Source organism: Chiloscyllium punctatum, chromosome 38, assembly GCF_047496795.1.
Source record: "Chiloscyllium punctatum isolate Juve2018m chromosome 38, sChiPun1.3, whole genome shotgun sequence".
Classification (NCBI taxonomy): Eukaryota; Metazoa; Chordata; class Chondrichthyes; order Orectolobiformes; family Hemiscylliidae; genus Chiloscyllium; species Chiloscyllium punctatum.
Genome location: NC_092776.1, coordinates 56,217,945 through 56,239,303, shown reverse-complemented (window position 1 = coordinate 56,239,303; position 21,359 = coordinate 56,217,945). Strand labels below are relative to the sequence as shown.

At 40.6% G+C, this 21,359-nt stretch overlaps 1 protein-coding gene across 4 annotated transcripts in view; it reads left to right on the top strand.

The window, feature by feature from the left end:
• The window catches only part of LOC140463642 (uncharacterized), a 32,206-nt gene extending 12,015 nt beyond the window's left edge, over positions 1-20,191 (top strand). The window contains exons 1-2 of one of the 4 annotated variants that reach the window (XM_072557936.1): positions 1,239-17,952; positions 18,682-20,191. In XM_072557936.1, coding sequence (XP_072414037.1) covers positions 18,816-19,799 — 984 coding nt within the window. In that variant the 5' untranslated portion in view covers positions 1,239-17,952; positions 18,682-18,815 and the 3' untranslated portion in view covers positions 19,800-20,191. Of the gene's footprint in view, positions 1-1,238 lie in introns of those variants that run through there. The other 3 variants (XM_072557937.1, XM_072557938.1, XM_072557935.1) reach the window with 3 other exon arrangements.
• Positions 20,192-21,359: the final 1,168 nt, after the last annotated feature.

Here is a 21,359-nt window from a genome sequence, read left to right as displayed (position 1 = left end):
GGGTTTTCAGAATTACCATCTTTTTTTTCCCATTGTTGCTAATGATACCGTATGGATCTTGATGGGCATGAATTTCAGTCCCTCAAAAGTAGTATCCATGGAATAGTCGACCCCACAAATTTAACCTTAAAAAGTAGTCAAGAAAATTGACTATTACTCAAGTATATATGGTATATGTTTTTCCTGTCAACTATTTGAACTGTTCTCTTCTGAATGTACAATCAAATTTGCTTCCACAAGTCTTTTGGACAATGCACTTCTCACTATCTCTGTGTAAAAATGTTTCCTCATGTTATAGAATTGTAGAGATGTACAGTACTGAGACAGACCCTTCAGTCCAACTCATCCATACATTATATAGGACCAGATATCCTATATAAATCCAATCCTACTTGCCAGCATTTGGCCCATATCCCTCTAAACCCTTCCTATTCACATACCCATCCAGGTACCTTTTAAATGTTGTAATTGTACCAGCCTCCACCACTTCCTCTAGCTGCTCATTCCATACATGCATTACTCTCTGCGTGAAAATGTTGCCCTTTAGATTCCTTTTATATCTTTCCCCTTTCACCTTAAACCTATGCCCTTTTATTTTGGACTCCCCCACTCCGGGGGTAAAGGTCCTTGCCTATTACACCAATCCATGCTCCTCATGATTTTATAAACCTCTATAAGGTCCGCCTCCAATGTTCTAGAGAAAATACCCACAGCCTATTCAGCCTCTCCCTATAGCTCAAGCCTTCTAACCCAGGCAATATTGTCGTAAAGCTTTACTGAACCCTTTCAAGTTTCAAGAATTGCATGCAGTACTTCAAAAGTGGCCAAATTAATGACCGACACAGCCACAAAATGACTTCTGAACTCCTATACTCAATTCATTGATCAAATGTGTTCTTCTACTAATCGCCTTAAATTTGTTTAATCTGGTTACCTCACTCATCTGCCACTGGAAATAGTTTCTTATTCACTTTATCAAAATTTGAAGACCTCTATTAAATGTGCTTTTAACTTTCTGTGCTCTAAGGAGAGTAATATTTACAGTCTCTCCTCATAGGTGAAGCACAGCTTCTTTGGCATAACTTAAGTAAACATTTTTAAAACCCTGGAAAAAATGAGGACTGCAGATGCTGGAGACCAGAGTTGAAAAATGTGATGCTGGAAAAACACAGCAGGCCAGGCAGCACCCGAGGAGCAGGAGAATCAACGTTTCGGGCATAAGCCATATTCCTAAAGAAGGGCTTATGCCCGAAACGTCGATTCTCCTGCTCCTCGGATGCTGCCTGGCCTGCTGTGTTTTTCCAGCATCACATTTTTAAAACCCTGTCTAAGCTGTTGACATCCCTTATTAGGTGGAGTAGTCGGAATTGAACACAATACTCCAATTGAGACCTAATTAATATTTTATAAAGGTTTTGAATTTTGTATTCCATTTATTAATTAATAAAGCCAATATTCCTTTTATTAAATACAAGCCTTCTCGACTTCAAATATTAGTATACAAACATCTCCTGGCTTCTATGTTCCTGCTCTGCATGTAAAAGTAAATGTTAATTTACATTGCCTCACCTCATTTAACCTTATAAAATATATCACACTTCTCTGTATTAAATTTCATCTGTAATGTATTTCACCTATCTGTAACTACTATCCTCATTCTTTACATTTCTGATTTGCATGTCATCAGTAAGCTGAAATTATGTCTGTTTTATATGCCAAAGTAAAGATCATTAACATATATGAAAAACAATGATGCCTGAGGAGCAGTAATGTATACTTTTTCAATCAGAAATCTGGAGATCCATCACCACTATCTGTTTTTGTCCCTTTGTCATTTTCACATCCACATTGCCGGGTCCCGTGGGCATCAATATTTCTAGCATATCTACTATTTGGTACTTCATCAAATGCCTTTTGCACATCCACACACATTAACTCACTGCTATTTGAAATGACTCCACAGTGGCCAGTATCCCGTCACCAAGTCACTCTTTATTTACACTTGGAGAGTCCGAAACACTGCTCCAGCTCCCTCAGAGCCAACTCTCAAAATGTCTGACACTTTGTTTTTATCTGTCAGCCAGGGCTCCCTGATTGGACCAGATTAACAGCCCCAGTCAGGGAACTCATATTCTATGATGTCTACTTGGCTGGCCTCACTGCAACCACTACACCACCATGTCCTCTGTCTTACTTCATCAAAGAATTACAATACAAAAGCTAGGCAAGAGTTAATTCAGTTAAATCCTGTAGTCATTCTGAAGCCTTAATGAGTCTATAGGTGAGACATGCTGTCACAGAGGTCAATAGCACAGAAAAAGGCCTGTAGATCTTTGTGTCAGTCAAAACCAAGCACCTAACTATTCTAATCCCATTTTCTAGAACCTTACATCCTCTTTGAACTTCCTGCTCTGACCTTAAATTTATGCCCCTGGTCATTGATCTCGCCACAAAGGGAAAAGTCACCTTCTGTCTACCCAAACCATGTCCCTCATAATTTTATACAGTTCAGTCGTGGCCCCCTCAGTACCCTCTGCTCCAAGGAAACTAACCCCAGTTTATCCAATTTCTCTATATAATTGAAATTCTCCAACCCAGGCAACATCCTGGTAAATCTCATCTTCACATTCTCTACTGCAATTACATCCATCCTTTAATGTGGATTCCAGAACTGCACACAACACTCTTGCTGTGGCCTAACCCACATTGCACTCAGTCCCAGCATAACCCCTCTATTTTTAATCTGTGCCTTGGCTAATAAAGGCAAATATCCCAAATGATATGCCTTCTTAACCACTTTATCCACCTATCCCACTTCCTTAAGGCACTGATGGATATGTAGATCAAGGTCTCTCTGATCCTTGGTGCTCTCCAGGGTCCTACTATTCACCTTATTGTTTCTTCTTTTGTTTGTCCTTCCCATCCCCTCACATTTATCTGGATTGAATTCCATTTGCCATTGATCAGCCCATCTGACTAGCCTGTCTATGTTTTCCTTGCAATCTAAGTCTACCAATTTTTGTATCATCCACAAACTGATTAACCTACATTAACTCCTACATTCAGGTTTTAACCATTTATGTATACTACAGAAAACAATTACTGATCTCAGCAAAACCCCACTGGACGCAGTGTTGCTGGTCCATTTGCATTGCTAGGGAATGGCTGTATGAAGATGTCGGGCATTGTGATAATACATTTGGTGTTTCATGTTTACTGTGTATCATCAAGGTGACACCTGCTTTACACAGGTCCCTGGTTGCGACATGGCTGACTGGTGTCGAACGTTTCCATTCTTACTGACTCTCCAACGCTCAGCTCCAGAATGTCTTGGCAGTTTTACCACAGTGCAATTTGATTTTCTGTCATTTCACCTTGAATTTGTCGCATCTCTAGAAGGAGAGGTCATAGTTTTAGGATAAGGGGTTGCAGTTTTAAAACAAAAATGAGGCAAAATTACTTTTGTAAGAGGGGTGTGAGTGGGTGGATGCTGGGACATTGAGTAAATTTAAGGAGGAGACAGGCAGATGTTCAATGAGTAATAGATTGAAGGCTTATGAAGAATGAGGAGGAAAGTTTAATTGAGACCAAGATGAGATCATCCATGATTGTATCAAGTGCTGGAGCAGGCTCGAGGAGCTGAATGGCCTACCTCTGCACCTACTTCTTGTGTTCTTGTGCCTGTTATTACTTCTGGATCAGTAATTTTCTCACTCTTGAAAGTGAGCGTCACGTTAGTCTGTGAACTGGATTATTTTCCGTACTTCAGTAAGTGCATTTCTTCATCAAGGATTACTTTGCAGAAGTCTGTGCTGAGTTCCCTCAATTTCTTTATAATCTCTTTGGTGATCTTCATTACTTCTTCAGCCTTTTCATTTGACAACTACCTGATGAAGGAGCAGTGGTCCGAAAGCTAGTGCTTCCAAATAAACCTGTTGGACTATAACCTGGTGTTGTGTGATTTTTAACTTTGTACACCCCAGTGCAACACCGGCATCTCCAAATCATTTGACCTGGGATTATGTGGAAATGATGTGAGGTGATGAAGTTCCCAATCCTTTTATTCAGTAGCTAAACTTACCCATTGTGAATTAAGGGACATTGTAACTTAACATAACATCTGGCTTGCTATAATTACTGAAGTGTGTTTTCAGGCACTTTACAATTTTAGTAGTTACTGACATCAGGTCATCCAACTCCCAGTCATTAGAATAGTAGTAGATGGGGAGAAAAGATAATCAGTTTGTGCAATTGAGGAAGTCTATATCATTCATACTGTATGTGGGATGTTATGCACTATAAGTGGCTTCTTAGCTTGCTTAACTTGGTATTAATTTTGAACAAGATACTGGCAGCATAAGCAGTGTTTTCTCCAATTTTATTTCCGGCCGTGTGGCCCTCTGATGTCCGTCATGGCAATGACTCCTCAAACCAGAAATCAATGCCACTATCAATGTCTTGATGTCAATCATAGTGCACAGAACCTTGGAAACTTAGAGGGAACGCTGAGTGTAAGATATTTAGATGTTCATTAAATATTGTAGTGATTATGTGACTGGACTAATACTTCATGAAGCCAACATTAATAATCGAGAGAATTTAAATTCAAGTCCCACTATATCAGTTAGAAGGTTTATGTTCAGTTCCAGGAGCTTAAAAGTTTGTATCAGTAAAAGTGACCATGAGATGTAGATTGCTGTAAAAACTCAACTGATTAACTGATATGCTTTAGAGAAGCAAATCTCATGATCTTACAGAGTCTGTGCAATGCAGACTCCAGCCCCACACCAATGATGGTTGACTTTTATTTAGCCTGTAAAGCGACCCGAGCAAGCCTTTATTTTTATCAAAATAATAACTGACCCAGGATGAAGCTTCACCATTACCAAGTCACTCCTCTTAAGCTAGGTACTTCAGAATTGTTCATGATTAAGGCAAGAGAGGGCAGCTATGTGTGAGGCTGATAAGGGGATCTGTTAGAACAGGAGGAGACTCAGACCTCAAAACTGTCCAATAAGTTTGAACTTTTGCAGTTTGCGGAGATGAGAGCAGAGACCGCGGCAAATAAATTGATCACAAATGGCAGGAAGCTATTTACATGGGGGTAATGAAACCAAACGCAGTTGCAGCAGGTGACAAAACCAGTAGGGGGACAGACGCTGTCCTCTGAAACCAAGATGGGACACGGAGATAGGCTGCAGAATACTGTGGTTCAAAGAAGCCTGGATAGCCTTGTTCATGAATCACAAAATGTTAGCATTCAAGTACAGCAAGTAATTAGGAAGGAATGTTGGTCTTTATTACAAGGGGGTGGAATATAAAAGTGGTGAAAGTCTTCCTAGAACTTGAGTATTAGGTAGAGTTTTTGTCTCCTTACTTAAGGAACTGGAAACAGTTCACTGAAGAATTGGTCAGCTGATTCTTGGCTGCAAGGGATTTGTCTTATGAGGAAGAAATGAAAAGGTTGGGCCAATATGCATTGGAGTGTAAGAAGGAAGGGTGTACTTATTGAAATGTGTACGTTTCTGAGGGTGTGAGACAGGCTTCATGCTGAGAGAAATCTAGAAATAGGAGACACTTTAAAAGAAATGGTGTACATTTGAAAGTTGTTAATCCAAGTAATTCTGTCCCCAGGAACAGAGGAAGCTGAGTCATTAAATATATTTGAGACTGAATTAAACAGATTTTTCATTGACAGTGGAAGCAAGGATTATGAGGGACAGGCAGGAAAGTGGAGTTCACTCAGGAGGCTGGAAGAACACAGAAAACACAGCAAACCTGCTGTGTTCTTCCAGCCTTCTGCTTGTCTATCTTGGATTCCAGCATCTGCAATTGATTTTTTTCCCAGGAAAGTGGAGTTCAGGCCACAATTAGCTCATACACAATCTTATTGAATGGTGGAGCAACTTAATGAGCCAAATAGTCTGCTCCTGTCCCTATTTGTCTTACATCAGTTCAAAATTAACATAACGTTAAGTACAATACAGATTAATTTGTTTCAAAACAGGCTGTGGCACTTTGAGGTAACTTACTACTCTTCCGATTACAATTTATATTTATATTAATTTCATGCTGACCACACATCCTGAGGAGTTTTACATGCTTGTCAGTCCCTCAGTATAATATGGTGGACAGATCTAAAATAGTGGAGAAAGTGAGGACTGCAGATCTAAAATAGTGACCTTTCGTCATTGAGCTTTTGTATCACCCACCCTTAACTTTGCTGAGTCCTTCAGTTTGTAGTTCTGGATCTTAGAAGATGCAAGACTTGGTTGTTGATAACTATTTGCATTTGAAGAACAGCCATGTTTACGTAATGCAAAGATCTTCTGAGTTGATAATAATCCAGCAGCAGCTGATGTTAGTCTCAGTGTGTATCTCTAGGAAAAACCTACAGAGGACGATTTGCAGCTGTTTGGCATGGACCTTGACAAAATCCAGTGCATCAATTTCTGGACATTATTTGTAAATTCATCTTTCCAAAGGAGGCGGGAGATTGTCTTTTCCCACTGCAGCTGCCTTGAAGCAGTGTGTGCGTGAGACCCCAGGCAGGCAGCAGGGAGCAGACAGGAAGTATCTTTTACATCACAGCCAAGTGGGTGCTTGTTTTTAAGGTCTGGCAACGAGGCATTCTGCCAAATGACTTTGACCGTCTGCTTGGGGACTATCTAACAAGACCCAATACCTTCTGTTCGCACAGGGCTTGGAGAACATTATAAGCATATTACTGCCTGATGAACTTGTAGCCAAAGGTACTTTTTAACACAAGGGGTTCCCTGAGGGACAGATGTAGCATGGTCCAGTTAGTGCAGCTACGTAGAAAGGTAGATATCAGGATGTGGGAAACATTGGGTATAATTACTTTTCTTTTGTGGAGAGATTTATACCTTATGTCCTTCTTGATACAGCCAATTTAAGAACTCCAGACAAAGTGGAAGATGACTCAAATGATGGCTCATCACCAAAGGGGTCTAGCACCTGATTACTCAGATCTTACCTTCTTTGGAGAGAAAGTGACTCTTGGTTTCATTTTCACCATAATAACTTTCAGTTTATGGTGAAAAACCTAGGATCTCTGAATCATATCCCCAACCCCAGTTATTCTGATGTGACGCAAAGAATCGATTGGCTGAGTTCCCTGACAATTATTCGATTTATTAATGACTATCTTATATTTATGACCTCTAGATTTGGAATCTCTGCAACTGGAAACATCTTCATTATCTTTCCTCTATCAAACCCTCTGATATTTTTAAATTCCTCTGCCCGATTACTTCTCAGCTGTCTCTTTTTGAGAAAAAAAAAGTTGAAATAACTTCACAGAGGTTGGTATCCTGTCACTAAGTCACCCTTTATTTACACATGGAGGGTCTGTGATAATGATCCAGCTCCCTCAGAGCGAACAGAACCTCTAACCGACCTGTTCTTATGTGTCAGCAGGGCTCCCTGCTTGGACAAGATTAACAGCTCAAATCAGGGAACTCATATTCTCTGAGGTCTACCTGGCTGACCACATTGCAATCAAGAGTGTCAGCCTTTCCTAATATGTATAACATTTTGATTCTGGTGTCACCTCAACAATCCTTTTGTGCTTTCTCCAGTGCCTGTGTATCCTTTTATAGAGTATGAAATCCAGGGAATGTGCACAGTGATCCAAATGTGATTTACTCATGGCTGTGTACAAGTTTAAAGTAATTTCTGTGCTCGTGAGGTTTATTCCTCGAGAAATAATGGATCTAGGAACTCGTTGCTGAACCTTTTAATTAGAAACAGCTAAATATTGCCAAACAGTGTCTTCATATTCCAGTTAGTTATTTGATTAGATTTTTGAAAGTGTGGAAACAGGCCATTTGGCCCCAACAAGTCCACACTGACCCTCCAAACAGTAACCCACCCAGACTCATTTCCCTCTGACTAGTGCACCTAACACTATGGGCAATTTAGCATGGCCAAATCACCTGACCTACACATCTTTGGACTGTGGGAGGAAAGTGGAGCACCTGGAGGAAACCCACACTGACATGGGGAGAATGTGTAATCTCCACAGTCAGGTAGGTAAAAATGAGAACTGCAGATGCTGGAAACCCAAGTCTGGATTAGAGTAGTGCTGGAAATGCACAGCATATCAGGCAGCATCCGAGGAGCAGGAAAATCGACGTTTCGGGCAAAAGCCCTTCATCAGGAATAGAGCCACAGTCGCCTGAGGCAGGAATTGAACCCTGGTGCCTGGTGCTGTGAGGCTGCAGTGCTAACCACTGAGTCACCGTGCCACCCTATATTTCTATAAAATTTCAATTATATTTTTCACATGTCTAATCTGGGATGTAAAAACTTAAAACAAAACTTAACTATCAAATAAAATTCGAATAATATCATGTTATAGTTTATAAAGTTGGTGATTTGATTTTATAGGTAAGACCCGTTGCTATGGCAACATGTAGAGCTGTGCTTTACCTGCTAATAGGGTCACCAGCTGCCATTGCCTCCTAATGCTAATCTTAAGACTGAACGCAGCTTTTAAAAACCTGTGATCATGAAATTGAATTCTATACTTGATCAGAAATCCAAATTTGAATTAATTGGAGTTAATGAAACATCGTTCAACTTCCTAAATAATTGAATACTGTGTCCTCCAGTTATGCTAATTTGTAAGTTGGTAACTAATTATGGGTTTAGAATTTTCAAAGCAGCAAAAGAGCCTGCACACCTGTAAAATGTAAATTATAGAATGGGGTTTTATGGCCTCTGTTTTGTGAGCCTGTTTTATTTCCCTCTGTGATGCTGCTTTCTTCCCAGCATATGTGCAAACTGCTTGGTTGTGACACGGATTTAAATTCAGATTGTCAACAAAATGGCTGCCAACCTTCCATAAAGTATCAAATGCTCTTCCAGTAATTGATTGAAAATCAGTTCACATAGCTTAGGGCCACTGCTTATGTTTAGATATATAGAGAGGGAGACAGGAAATGGGGCCTTCTGGCCTAGAGATAATTACCACATGATGTCAGACTTGTACCTTCTACAATCTCAGTGTTCAAATACAGTAAAGTATAGTCACTAACGTACTTTAGGAAATGCAACAGCCAATTTGTGCACAGAAAGAGTCCACACACAACAATGTGATAATGGTCAAATAATACTTTTAGCCATGGGGGTTAAGAGATAAATATTGGCCAGGACACCTGTGAAAATACCCCTGCTCCTGAATTGTGCCAAGAGATCTTTTACAGCCACCTGAAGGTTACTGGACTTCAGTTTAATTTATTATTCAAGAGACAATAACACCAGCAGTATGGCATATTAGTACATCAGGAATGTTCAACCTAGATTATGTGCCAGTGTTTCTAGAGTGGAATGTGAACTCGCAACCTTTTCGTCAGCAACTGACCATACCTAACAATTTAGTATTATTTTACTATAAGCAAGTCCTGGTGCTATGCATCTCTGGTATTCTGGTGTGTCAGAATATGGGTTAGTTGCCACTGCAGTTATGTGGTTGCTGCTTATGTTTTAGAGCGATGCAAACTAATTTATCTTGAATTTTTACCACGCCAGAATCATTCAAATAGATCTTCAGAACAACTGAGCTTAATGGTGTCTATACTTTAATCTAACACTGAAGCAGCCTTTTGAGAACTTGAGATACAATGGAGTTTAAGTACAGAGACATGACACAAGAACGATACCTGGACCTCAGACATGAAGAGAAGTGATTATACAAATTAGGCCTGTTTCCTCCTAGAATTTAGGTTAAGAGGTGATCTGAACGAAGTCTTCAAGATATTAACAGCAAAAGACAGCATTGATAAAGACAAACTATTTCCATTGGTTGGTGATTCTAGAACTTGGAGGCGTAGAATGAGAATTAAGACCAGATCTTTCGGGAGAGATGTTAAGGTAAAGGTTAGGAACTTCAACACACAAAAGATGGTAGGGGTATAGAACTCTCTTCCACAAATGGCAATGAATACTGAACCAAATATTAGTTTTAAAACTGAGATTTTTTTGTTGAGCAAAGGTATTAAGGGAATTGGGCCAAGGGCAGATTTATGGACCTCGGCCACAGATCAGCTGTGATCTCACTGAATGGCAAAGTTGGCTTTGCCACAGTTTTGTGTCCACATGAAGAGGAAAATGAAAATTTAATGAGAAGCAGACCCTGGCAGACACCCTGACACCAAAAATAAGGGATTGGAGAACCCTGTGAGGAGAGCACCTTAGGAAGCTTCGAGTTTGTACTAGCAACAACACAGCTCCAACCACACGAAAAACTGTATTTTCAGGTTCCAAGCAATCACTGGGCTCTATAAAAAAAAACTGTTCAAACTTTCTAAGGACAGGTTTCTATTATTTTGAATGAATAGAACATGCTTTCCTCCACAAAAAAAGAAATGGTTTGAAGAGCAAACCAGTGTACACATGTGCTTGGATCTGTTTGCTGAGATATTTTCTGACTAATTGTACTGCACCCTGCTGAGTGAGCAGCTAACAGTGCAAAGCCAGTCTATGAGTTATGAAATGTATTCCATAGGTACTGACCGGAGATTTGGAGCTGCAGTGTAATGGTGGCCAACAACAAGCTCGTTGCTTGACCTAGCAAAGTTTGTTATCCATGATTTGTGTTTTAGTAACATGTGTTGTCAGACACTGAAGATCATTTTGACAGAAAAATATGGAATCTTAAAAACAGAAATGTGGCATTAAAACCAACAGAAGTGCTGGTACAATAGTCCTTTGAGACATTTAGATATGATAGGTCAGGTGTCTGAAACTTTATTCACCATCTCTTTTCCTGTATTGGAAAATTAAATGCTCTTTTGCTCAGTTTAAGAAACATCTGTTCTGCACATAGTCCTTTATCCCTCTCACTGTGGAATATTTCATCTCTGCTCTTTATACCTCCAGTCTGTTGATCCATTCATATACTGACAGTTCTTATTAATAAGCAGATTTAATTTTAGACCCTTTTACACACTGTTATTAGCAAAAAATCCTACCAGAGCAGTAACATTTCAGTAAATTAAGTTCGCTTCCTATGTGGGTTGCCCAATGTAAAAAAAAATTACCAGAGGTATCTTGCAAATTCTGATCATCCTATAATTATGTAGAGAATTCAAGTAACATCACAAAAGCATAAAATAAGCCTTTGAGGGTTCTTGTGGTGCAGTGGTCGTGTCCCTAACACTGAATAAGAAGTTTCAGGTTCAAGTTCCCTAAGTGAATAATAACACTTCTGAACAGGTTGTTTAGTAGTATCCAGAGAAAGCCTTTGAAATTAATGTTTGATTATTTAACAACCCATGTAGAAAACTAGCCTTCTGATCAGTACTAAATATGACTTAATATGGTTATCGGGGGTAGGCAGGAGTATGGAGGTACAGCAGCTATGATCTCATTAAATGATGGAGCAGCTTTGAATGGAACCGCCTATTCCTGCCCCGAACTTGTATGCTCATGTGACTTGTGAGGCACTCAAAATTGACACAAATCTGTTGTGCAAGACTATCTATTTTAGTGGATGTTTGTGGACAAATGGGATTTCTGCCAAAGTTCAGCTGACAGATGATTATAAACCTCATAGAAATTTGCAGGGAATAATAGCAATAATGCAATATCTGTTTATGTTCTGATATTAAATTTTACAATAACTAATATCTCTTTTGATGAATATTAAATGCTTAGAAATTGTGTCCAACCATAAACAGGTGTGAAAGCCACAACTGCTTCATTGCGATGTGCTGTTATGCTATCGAATGAGAGCTGCAGCAGGGCTACACTTTTGTCCTATGCAGTAGGTGGTGCTGTTGCCTTGTGAAGCTATACTTTAAAGACAGTGTAAGTGTAAAATTTACCTTCAAATGATTTATAGACTTTTACTTAACTATTTTGCAACTATTCCACGTTCTCAAGTACAAATCACTGCAAAGTTGTGATGTAATACACTTCCACTCAGGTTCCTCCTCATATATCTCAGTGTGGTGCTGCAAATGTTCATGCTTTGTTTACACCTTAAACAACTTTGGCTGCACCAGGGGGCTTGTCCCACCTGTAATTCTCCCTCACCTTTAGACATTCTTGGCCCAGAATCTCTTCCGATCTCAAGTGGGCCCTATATTCCAGCATTTAGAATGCTGCTCTCAAAACACGGGTCACAAAACTCCCAATGGGCTATTGTAATCATTCCGTCCACATGGCCTTCAATGTTTCAGATTGAGTTATGGTGGGAGAACCCCTACAAAATTTTAGGGCCTTCTTTCCTGTTATACAATTTACTTTCACCTCAGAATTTATTAGTTATTTTGAAAAAGTGCTTCTAAAATACGATTTATCTTTAGCTTTCTAAATAAATTTTAAACTCACCTTTGTTACAATGGATAAATCCCAGAATATCCTACTAAACAGTGCTGTCAGAACACTGTCAACTTGTGTATGGCAGCAGTTCAAGAGGAAAGTCCATTGCCTCACAACTAGAGATGGACTGTAAGTATTGGGGGTCTTGCCAGTACACGCTCATATCCTGAAAATTAATAATGAATGACACACCACTGGTGTGGCTGAGCTGTAAAACCTAGAAAGGCACATGTGATAATGGTTAGAAAATTGTGGACATCAATTAAACATTTCCTTCTGAAAGCATAGGCTTGGAAAATTACCCTTTAGCTTTGAGTTCTGCTCCTCGAAAGGGCCACAATGGATTAACTCTGAAGTCTCTGGACTGTGGAAGGAAACATCAGCCTGTGTTCTGAATGCCATTGAAGACAAAGTGGACCTTCATGAACAGAATCTAATAATGAAGCAGTTAATAAACTTGGTGCAGTTGAGGTACCATCACAGATTCTGGTGGATCAATTCTAGTCACATCCTACTAATTATCCCTCCTCTCTGTCTTCTACTGCTCAGCTAATTCCTTAACTAGAACAATAATTGAAACAAAAGAAGAAGAAATGACCTGTAATTAGATGATACCTTTCATGATCAAAAGACCTACTTTCTTTTATTCAGCGCTTATGTTTGAAGTCTAGCCTCTGTGACAACATAGTTTAAAATATACTTGTTTAAAACAGACTCCACCAATTCAGAATTGCGTTAACAATTTATAATGTTTCTACATCCCAAAATTCTAAACAAATTTGAACAGAGTCTACATGGGGACACTACGTAATTGGTTTGGAATTCTCACAGAAAGTGACTTGAAGGAGTCACCAAGTTTCAGAGCCCACATTAAACCACAACACTGGGCTCTATCCTAAGGTTGTTCCATTTATTAAAATCTGCAATGCCAATTGTAATTCCCTAGGTGGCTTCAAAGTCTGCTAAATGAATCAGAGTGCTGATTTCCTCTGCTGAAAAGAAGCAAATTATTCTCAAATTTCTTCTTATCATGTTTGTTGGAAGGAGCAAATGTGTTCAACCAATAGTCCTTTTCTTGTCTGGAAAGAGAAAAGAACCACAAAAGTCAGGCATTGTTTTTGAAATGCTGCAAGCATTTTAGTGCAAAAAGGGTAAAAGATTTGAATCATAGAATCGCTACAGTATGGGAGCAGGCTATCCAGTCCATCAAGTCCACACCAATCCTTCAAACAATATCCCACCCAGACCCAGACCCAGACCCACACCCACCGCCCCCTCCTCCCCCCGCCTTTACCTATCCCTGTAACCCTGCATATCCCATGGCTAATCCATCTAGCCTGCACATCCCTGGACACTGTGGGCAATTTAGCATGGCCAATCCATCTGACCTGCATATCTTTGGACTGTGGGACGAAACCAGAACACCTGGAGGAAAACCAAACAGACATGGCGAGAACAAGCAAACTCAACATAGACAGTTGCCTTAGGCTGGAATCTAATCTGAGTTCCTGGCACTGTGCCGCTCCCACTAAAGTATTCCTCTAAAAGATGAAAATGCTAAACAACAATATAAATCGTCAGCGAATAATATCATCAGGAAAGAAATCCTTCTTTTCCACTTTCCTTGTCTCCTCAGGTTGAGTAACGAAGTTTGGTCCATTGGATTAGTCCAAGTTTACAGACAAAGTATTGCAGTAATTTGGCACTGTCTTCAACTGATCAGGAAATTTTCCTGGAGAACTGGGAGGATTAACTGGCTGATAATTAATCTGTGTGGCCACATAATGAACATAATTTTAATGGTTCATTTTCTGGTCCAATGCTAAGCAGTAATGTTTAATACTTTCTAACAAGTCACGCAAACATTTAATTAGCAATTTAATGTTGATATGTGTGAACCATAAAAATTAAGAGAGCATTATCTTTATGAAAACACATTTCTAACCAAATCTAAGACTAACCATTGATTGTTTTTCACCAGTAATGTGAATCACCTAGAAATTTGCTAGGCAACTTAATCGATTTATTCTATGCTTCTTGAGTATAGACAGATATGTATGGTCCAAACAATTTATATAAATGTCAAAAAATGATGCACCCAATACCAATCCCTGCTGCACACTGCTGGTCACAGACCGCCAATCCAAAAAACAACCCTCTACCACCACTCTCTGTATCCTATCTTCATACCAATTTTGCATCCAAATGGCTAGTTCCCCTGGATTCCAGGTGATCTAACATTGCTAACCAGCCTACCATGTGGAACCTTGTTGAATGCTTTGCTGTAGTCCAAATAGACAATGCCCATTCCTCTGCCTTCAATCTACGTTGTCATTTAGCGTCTCACCCATTTCCTATGCACACATATTCAGCCATGTTGATCTTTAAGAGGCCCTATTCCTTCCACAGTTACTTTTTTGCCCTTATTGTATTTGTAGAATCTCTTTGGATTCTCCTTAACTCTATTTACCCAGCTATCTAACATCCCATTTTTGCTCTCCTGATTTTCTTCTTGAGTATTCTCCAACCGCCCTTATACTCTTGGAGGGATTCAGTCAATCGCAGTTGTCTATACCTGCCATATGTCTCCTTCTTTTTCTTGAACAGAGCTTCAATTTTTCTAGTCATCCAGCATTTCCTATATCTACCAGCCTTGCCCTTCACACTAACAGGAACTTTCTGCGTCTTGACTCTCATTATCTCATTTTCTCATTGTTTCTTCAGCTCCTTTTTTTCTGGTGTTTCTCCTGATTACTATTCATTCTGCTAGGAAATTGGCAGAACGAAAGATTTATCTGTTCTGGCATTATTTCACCAGTGAGTTTGCCAACTTCCACCAAAGTTCCAGAGAATCCTGTGAAAGATCTCCCCTGACATATTTTGGGAATCTGACTTTCACTGCTTCTTTTGCCATCTTTTATTTCTTTTATCTTGCTGTTGGGGATGATGTAGAATTTTTCAGATAATTGCAGTGTTCCCATCTATACTCCAGAGCTGGAATTCCCAGGGCACTACTTATAACATCAGAGGTTTCTCTTTGGATTGATGAGGATTCAGTCAGTTTCTAGTTTCTCCCCAAAATCTGAAGAAACCAGTAGGAAATGATTAATATGTTTTAACCTTTTGCAGATCTACATCTTCTCATTGCAGGACCTCAACATTGAGATAGAAGGCAACCAGAACAAATCTTTCCATTCCTTGTATTGTCTATGAAATCTGAATATCTGTGTGCTCGTTTATGCCTGCATTTTAGCTGCCATTCTGCACTAAGTATAATAGTCCCATGCCTTTGTTTCCTCACAGTGTAATCAGGTCTTTCCCTCCCTATTACCCTCTCATTCTATCTTTCTTTTATCCTCTGGCCCAAACTCAGCACTCCATTTGATCCTATCCCAGCCCAATACTTTACATTTCCTTAATATTACCTAGCCATTGTCTCAGCTTTGATTCCCCCATCTATATACCCATAGCTACATCCCCAAGATTTCCTCCACATTTTTTTTCAAAGGGTTCATCAGGAATCCATGCCTACCTCAAGAGCAGAAATTCCAAGATTTGCATCCTGTCTTGGAACCTTGTCTATTAAACTTGTTCAGTAGAGGCTAATTCTTCTGACTTCCTACCTGCATCCATATCCCTTTCCTGAAGTTTGACACAAGAGCCAGCCACAAGTGAAGGACACAGCAGACATGCTATTCTCTCTACAAGGATTTTACTGCTCCTTGGATGCTGCCTGAACTGCTATGCTCTTCCAGCACCACTAATCCAGAATCTGGTTTCCAGCATCTGCAGTCATTGTTTTTACCTATGCTATTATCAAAGCCAGATCTTTGAGGATGATGGTGATCCTGTTGACTGCCAGCAATGTTAAAAAGCCATCAAACTGTTCAGAAAGTAAATATTTTCACCAGGCTAATAATCCAGTGGTATGGACCAATATTTCAAATTGCATCATTGAGGCTGTTTGAGTGATTTCAAGAAAATCTGGAATTGTAAGCCAGTCTCAGTAATGGTGACCATAGAATGTAGGACAATCCCATCTGGTTCACAAATATCCTTTAGGGAAGGAAGTGTACAGTTCCTACCCAGTTTTGTCTTACACATGACTCCAGACACACAACAATGTGGTTGACTGTTTACTGTTCTCTGAAATGGTTCTAGCAAGCTGTTGAATTCATGGGCAATTAGGAAGGGAACAAATACTGGCATTGCTAATGATGCCCATAACCCAACAAGAAATAAGATTAATAACAATCTATGTTAATGGGATCTGTAGTACAGAAACCACAGTGCATAGTCCTTTTCTTCCAGTGCTGGGTTCCAATTCTTTCAATTACTCTTACACATCCAGAGATACAACATGCAATATTTTTAATACAGCTTATGGCTTCTTTCTAAACTAATTAAATACTCATAATATCAAATAGACCAAACACTTTAATTGTTTATTAGACAAGCTTCATTGGCAAAGACTGAGAAATAGTCCAGATGTTCCAATAGCAAGATATTCGTTTCAACAGCTTAGATTGGAGTTGTGCATCAGGCTATGTGGAAATGCAGGTGACACCATAGAAATATCCTGGGAAATTTTGATGGCTAATTGCCCTATGTCTGGAGCCCTCTGAAAAAGCCCCTTAATTATGAAGAATTTGGAAGGTTTTGCTTAACTTAACAGTTGCCCTGGATTAAAAACTGACTCAAGCTCCTGGGTAAGTAATTGTCTGCATCCCCAATTTATCACTAAAGCCACACATCCCCAAACAATACTTTTCTGACCCCTGACAGCCCAGGATCCCTGACAACTACCAATCAGTCAGACACCTCTGCCCAGCTTGTCTGGGGACCTCTGGACTGACAGCTGCCACCCCCAAACTCAGCCTAGCTACTTCCCCCAATCTTAAACCCCTGATCTCAACCCAGAACCAACACCAAAACTACCAATTTGACAACCAACTTGAGATCCCAAACAAACCACACTGTGCCCCACCATGGATCTGATACTCCTACCCCATCCAACCGGACAACCGCCTGAACCTGAACCTAAACCTACCCTTATCCATCTACTTGCCTAGCACCCTACCTACCTTACCCACCTGTCACCCTATCCACCTCACCCATCTGGCACCCTACTCACGTCATCCACCTGGTACCTTACCCGTGTCATCCACCAGCCATCCTACCCACCTCACCTATCTAGCACCCCACCCATGTCACCCAGCAGGCACCCAACCCACCTCACCCATCCAGCACCCACTCATGCCATCCACCAGGCACCCAACCCACCTCACCCAATGTTATAGCCTTTCTTTTGCATTCACCACCTGCAGGTTTATCACCAGGACACATTCTTGTCACTATGCCCCTCCATTTTCTCATAAAAAGGGATAATCTAGGAGTAGTGTACCTTTCACAGGAAGCTGCTCAATGTATCTCTCTCAGAAAACAGTTCTCTGTACAGAACCTCTCACAGAAAGTGGCTCTGTTTGCAGCTGACATCCGTGCATGTGCAGAACAGCAAAAGGATCAGCACTGACATCAGCATATGCACAGAACGAAGCGCACAAAATGATCAATGCTGAAATCGTGCTATTGCGAACAGAGGTAAGTGTTCTCGAAAATACTGTTCCTTAATTCCTCAGCAAATCGTGAGGAACAAGTGTTAGCCAAGATCTATCTGTACATAATAAAACTTCTGTACAAATGAAAGGTTTAAATTTAGGAACTTTATTTCACATTTGAATAATGGCAATGTTCTTTCAAGTATTTCCATCACTTCTGTTAATTATTCTAACTTATTCTTGTCTAAGCTCTCCTGAAGTCCCACATGATTAGAAAAGTGATTAGTAGCCACTAAGAATAGATCACAAAGTACGAAAAGAATGCCAAAATTCCAAAATGCTACAATCTTCTTCAAGCTAGATAACTTTTAAAAATAAATTTGAATATCTCCTTAATAGCTGAAAAGCTGAAAAAAATGCAATCTAATATTTTAGAGGTGTTTACTGTAACAAATCTAAGTATGCAGCACTTTGAATACAGGTTACAGTTTTTTTTAAATGCTATTAATTACCCACAATACCCACTAGGCTGGCTGAAATTACCATTGACTAAACACTATCTTTGTAAACATCTTGTATTTTAAATTACAGAATGGAATATCTCTCATCCCATTTTTAGCACAACTGAAAAAAACACACTTCACAGGTACATGCCACACTTCAAAATATTAAATTCTCCCAGGATCAGTCTAAAGTGATTTGTAGCTCCTGAAGGTTGACTTTTGTTTGTCCCTTTTTGAGATATTTCTAACCCCAGAATTGTCCTTCACAGTGAGAACATTGCAATAGTGAGAACAGCTCCTGAAGGTCTTCAAGGAGAAGGAAGGGGAGCCGCTGTTTTCCATCTTGTCAGCGACCCCATTGTGTGTGCTTCCTGCACAGAGGAATCGGGTTGTTACAATCCATATGTACAACCCCTACGTTCCAGCGGCTGATGTCCTGACCTTCCTGGGAAGGTACGTCCAAGTTGAGGGAGAAGCCACTGATGTGATTGACCCCTTTGGGATCTGGACCAGTAAGCGGCAGGTCAGGGTAACTCTGAGGGCCGATGATAGTGGGAACATCCTCCACCCACCCTCGAGCTTCGCAATTGGAGGGAGCAGAGGCTACCTGACATATGCAGGGCAGCCGAAAGTGTGCCGAACCTGCGGAAAGTCGGGACACATGGCGGCGGATTGCAAAGTGACCATCTGCAGGAACTGCAAACAGGAGGGTCACTTGACTAAGGACTGTCAGGAAGAAAAGAGCTGCAACCTGTGCGGAGAGACGGGCCACATGTATAAGACCTGCCCAAGACAGGGGGGCCCCACATACGCACAGATGGCTGGAGGTGGCAATATGAGCCGTGGACCCCCAAAGACCAGTAAGGTCCACCCGGACAGCGGGGAAACGGAGTCTGGTGGCACCCAGAAAGAAGAACAGGCTGGAGTGGAGGAGGCGGCAGCCAGCGGAGAGACACAGCAGCTGATCCTAGCTCTAGCCGGGCAGATGGAAGAAATGGAGGAGGAGGTAATCAAGCAGGCAGAGGAGTGGATACCTGTTAAAAACAGGAAGAGGAAATCTTGCCAGGCTCCCAAAGCCTCCCAGCAAAAGGGGAAAAGACAGCTGCATGAGGGAGGGACGGCCAGCTCTTCGGAGCGGGAAGATGGACGCAAAGAAGGCCATCACCACCAGAAGAAGAGACAGAGCGCCGTCGGTAAAGAGGAGGGCATTTCCTCCCAACCAGGAAACAATGGACCCCCCGAAGTCCACCCTCCACCCAGTGAGAACCAAGAGGTACCCACTGCCCCACAACTACAGGCAACCGAGAGCTGTGATCCTCTGACAGTCCCATTGTCAGACACAGAACTGGACAGTGAGGACCCTTGCCTTGGCTCAATGACACCATAGTAGGCAAATGACCCCAGTGAGGAGCTGGATAGCTACCTCAGCCCAGCGAAGGTCCAGCAGTTCGTGCTTACCTTGGGGATGTAGACAGCCACCCCAGAGACAGGACAGTCAAATGGACAATGGTAACCCCATAAACTGGGGGTTAAAGAAGTTTCATTTGCTTTCATATAACAGGGGACCCACTCTTTAGGTGGGTTCCGCTGAAGCCACAGCCAAATACCAAGAGACTGGATAGTTAATAAAGGTAACTGTTAATAGGATAACTGTGAATTCGATTAATTCAATTTGTTCTTTGTAATGTTAAGACATGCAATGTATATAACTATGAACAACATGGAAAATTGTACAAGTACCAGAGATTTATTTACATGAATAAAGTATATTTTGAAATAAAAAAAACATTGCAATAGTGAGATTCACCCTATATTTGGGGAATCTGTGCTAATCTTCAAGCTTTGTTTTAATTTCACAAGAATTTGGTTCAATTGAAGCTGGAGATACCCCCTTCATTCTTGTGGGGTGCATCATAGGGATTTCCAACCTCTAATTGTTTCCTCTCCTGGATCCTGTCAGATGAGCCTTCCTGTCTGATGTTTTAGGAATTCCTCTATTGCAATTTCAGTGATTTGGACCTTTCCCATTTTGAAGCTCACCTCCATGACTACATGAATCTCACGTGACTTATATCCAGGTATAAATGCTGATTACTATCCTTGAGAGACAATTCTCTTTGAAGTTTAAAGCAGCAAAGGTTAAAGTTTGCAACTCATTATTTTAAACTTTCTTCTTGGACTTTGAAGGCTCAGAGATCATCCGCTGTTAGCAAGCAGGTTGCTGCCATTTTCTCTGAAGTGTAAACACCTTCTTTCTGGTAAAACAATCGAAGTCCTCCTTTCTATCTCTAACAATCAAACTACCTGGACCTGCTATCCAGCAGACTTCACACCTCGTTGGTTGCCTGGCACCATTCATGTACCTTCAATTAAAGACATTGTCTTGAAACAGAACAATGTTATAAATCTCATAAGGGAAACAAAGATTCACTATCACAATTTTTTCTTTTGAATATAATAACTTATATTGCTTCAGAAAACTACCTCAGAAAAAGATGAAAAGTTAACTTGTTTAGTTTATTGTGCACAAAATGTTTCTCAGAATATGCACTTACATTTTCCTGTTTCACAGGAGTAATTGACATCAGAGTTTTTTTATTGACACAGAAGTGTAAACAAAAGGGTCGCCTTCAGCAAGCTTTGTGAATGGCCAATGTTGCTGTAGTGCTTCAAAAGAGTCTACATTCTGTAAACATAGAGATGGGTGGAAATTCCCTTGTTAAATTTCTTTAGCTGTCCATGATGGTTCTGACAAGGCCCAGGGCCTCAATATCCTGGGGACCAGGAATTGAACGGGAACTCCTGTAGCAGGTAACTCACCCCCAAATCCCCAAAGCCTACCCACTATCTGCAAGGCAGAATCCAGGAGTATGATGGAATACTCCCCATTTGCCTAGATGAATGCAGTCCCAACAACATTCAAGAAGCTTAACACCATTCAGGAGAA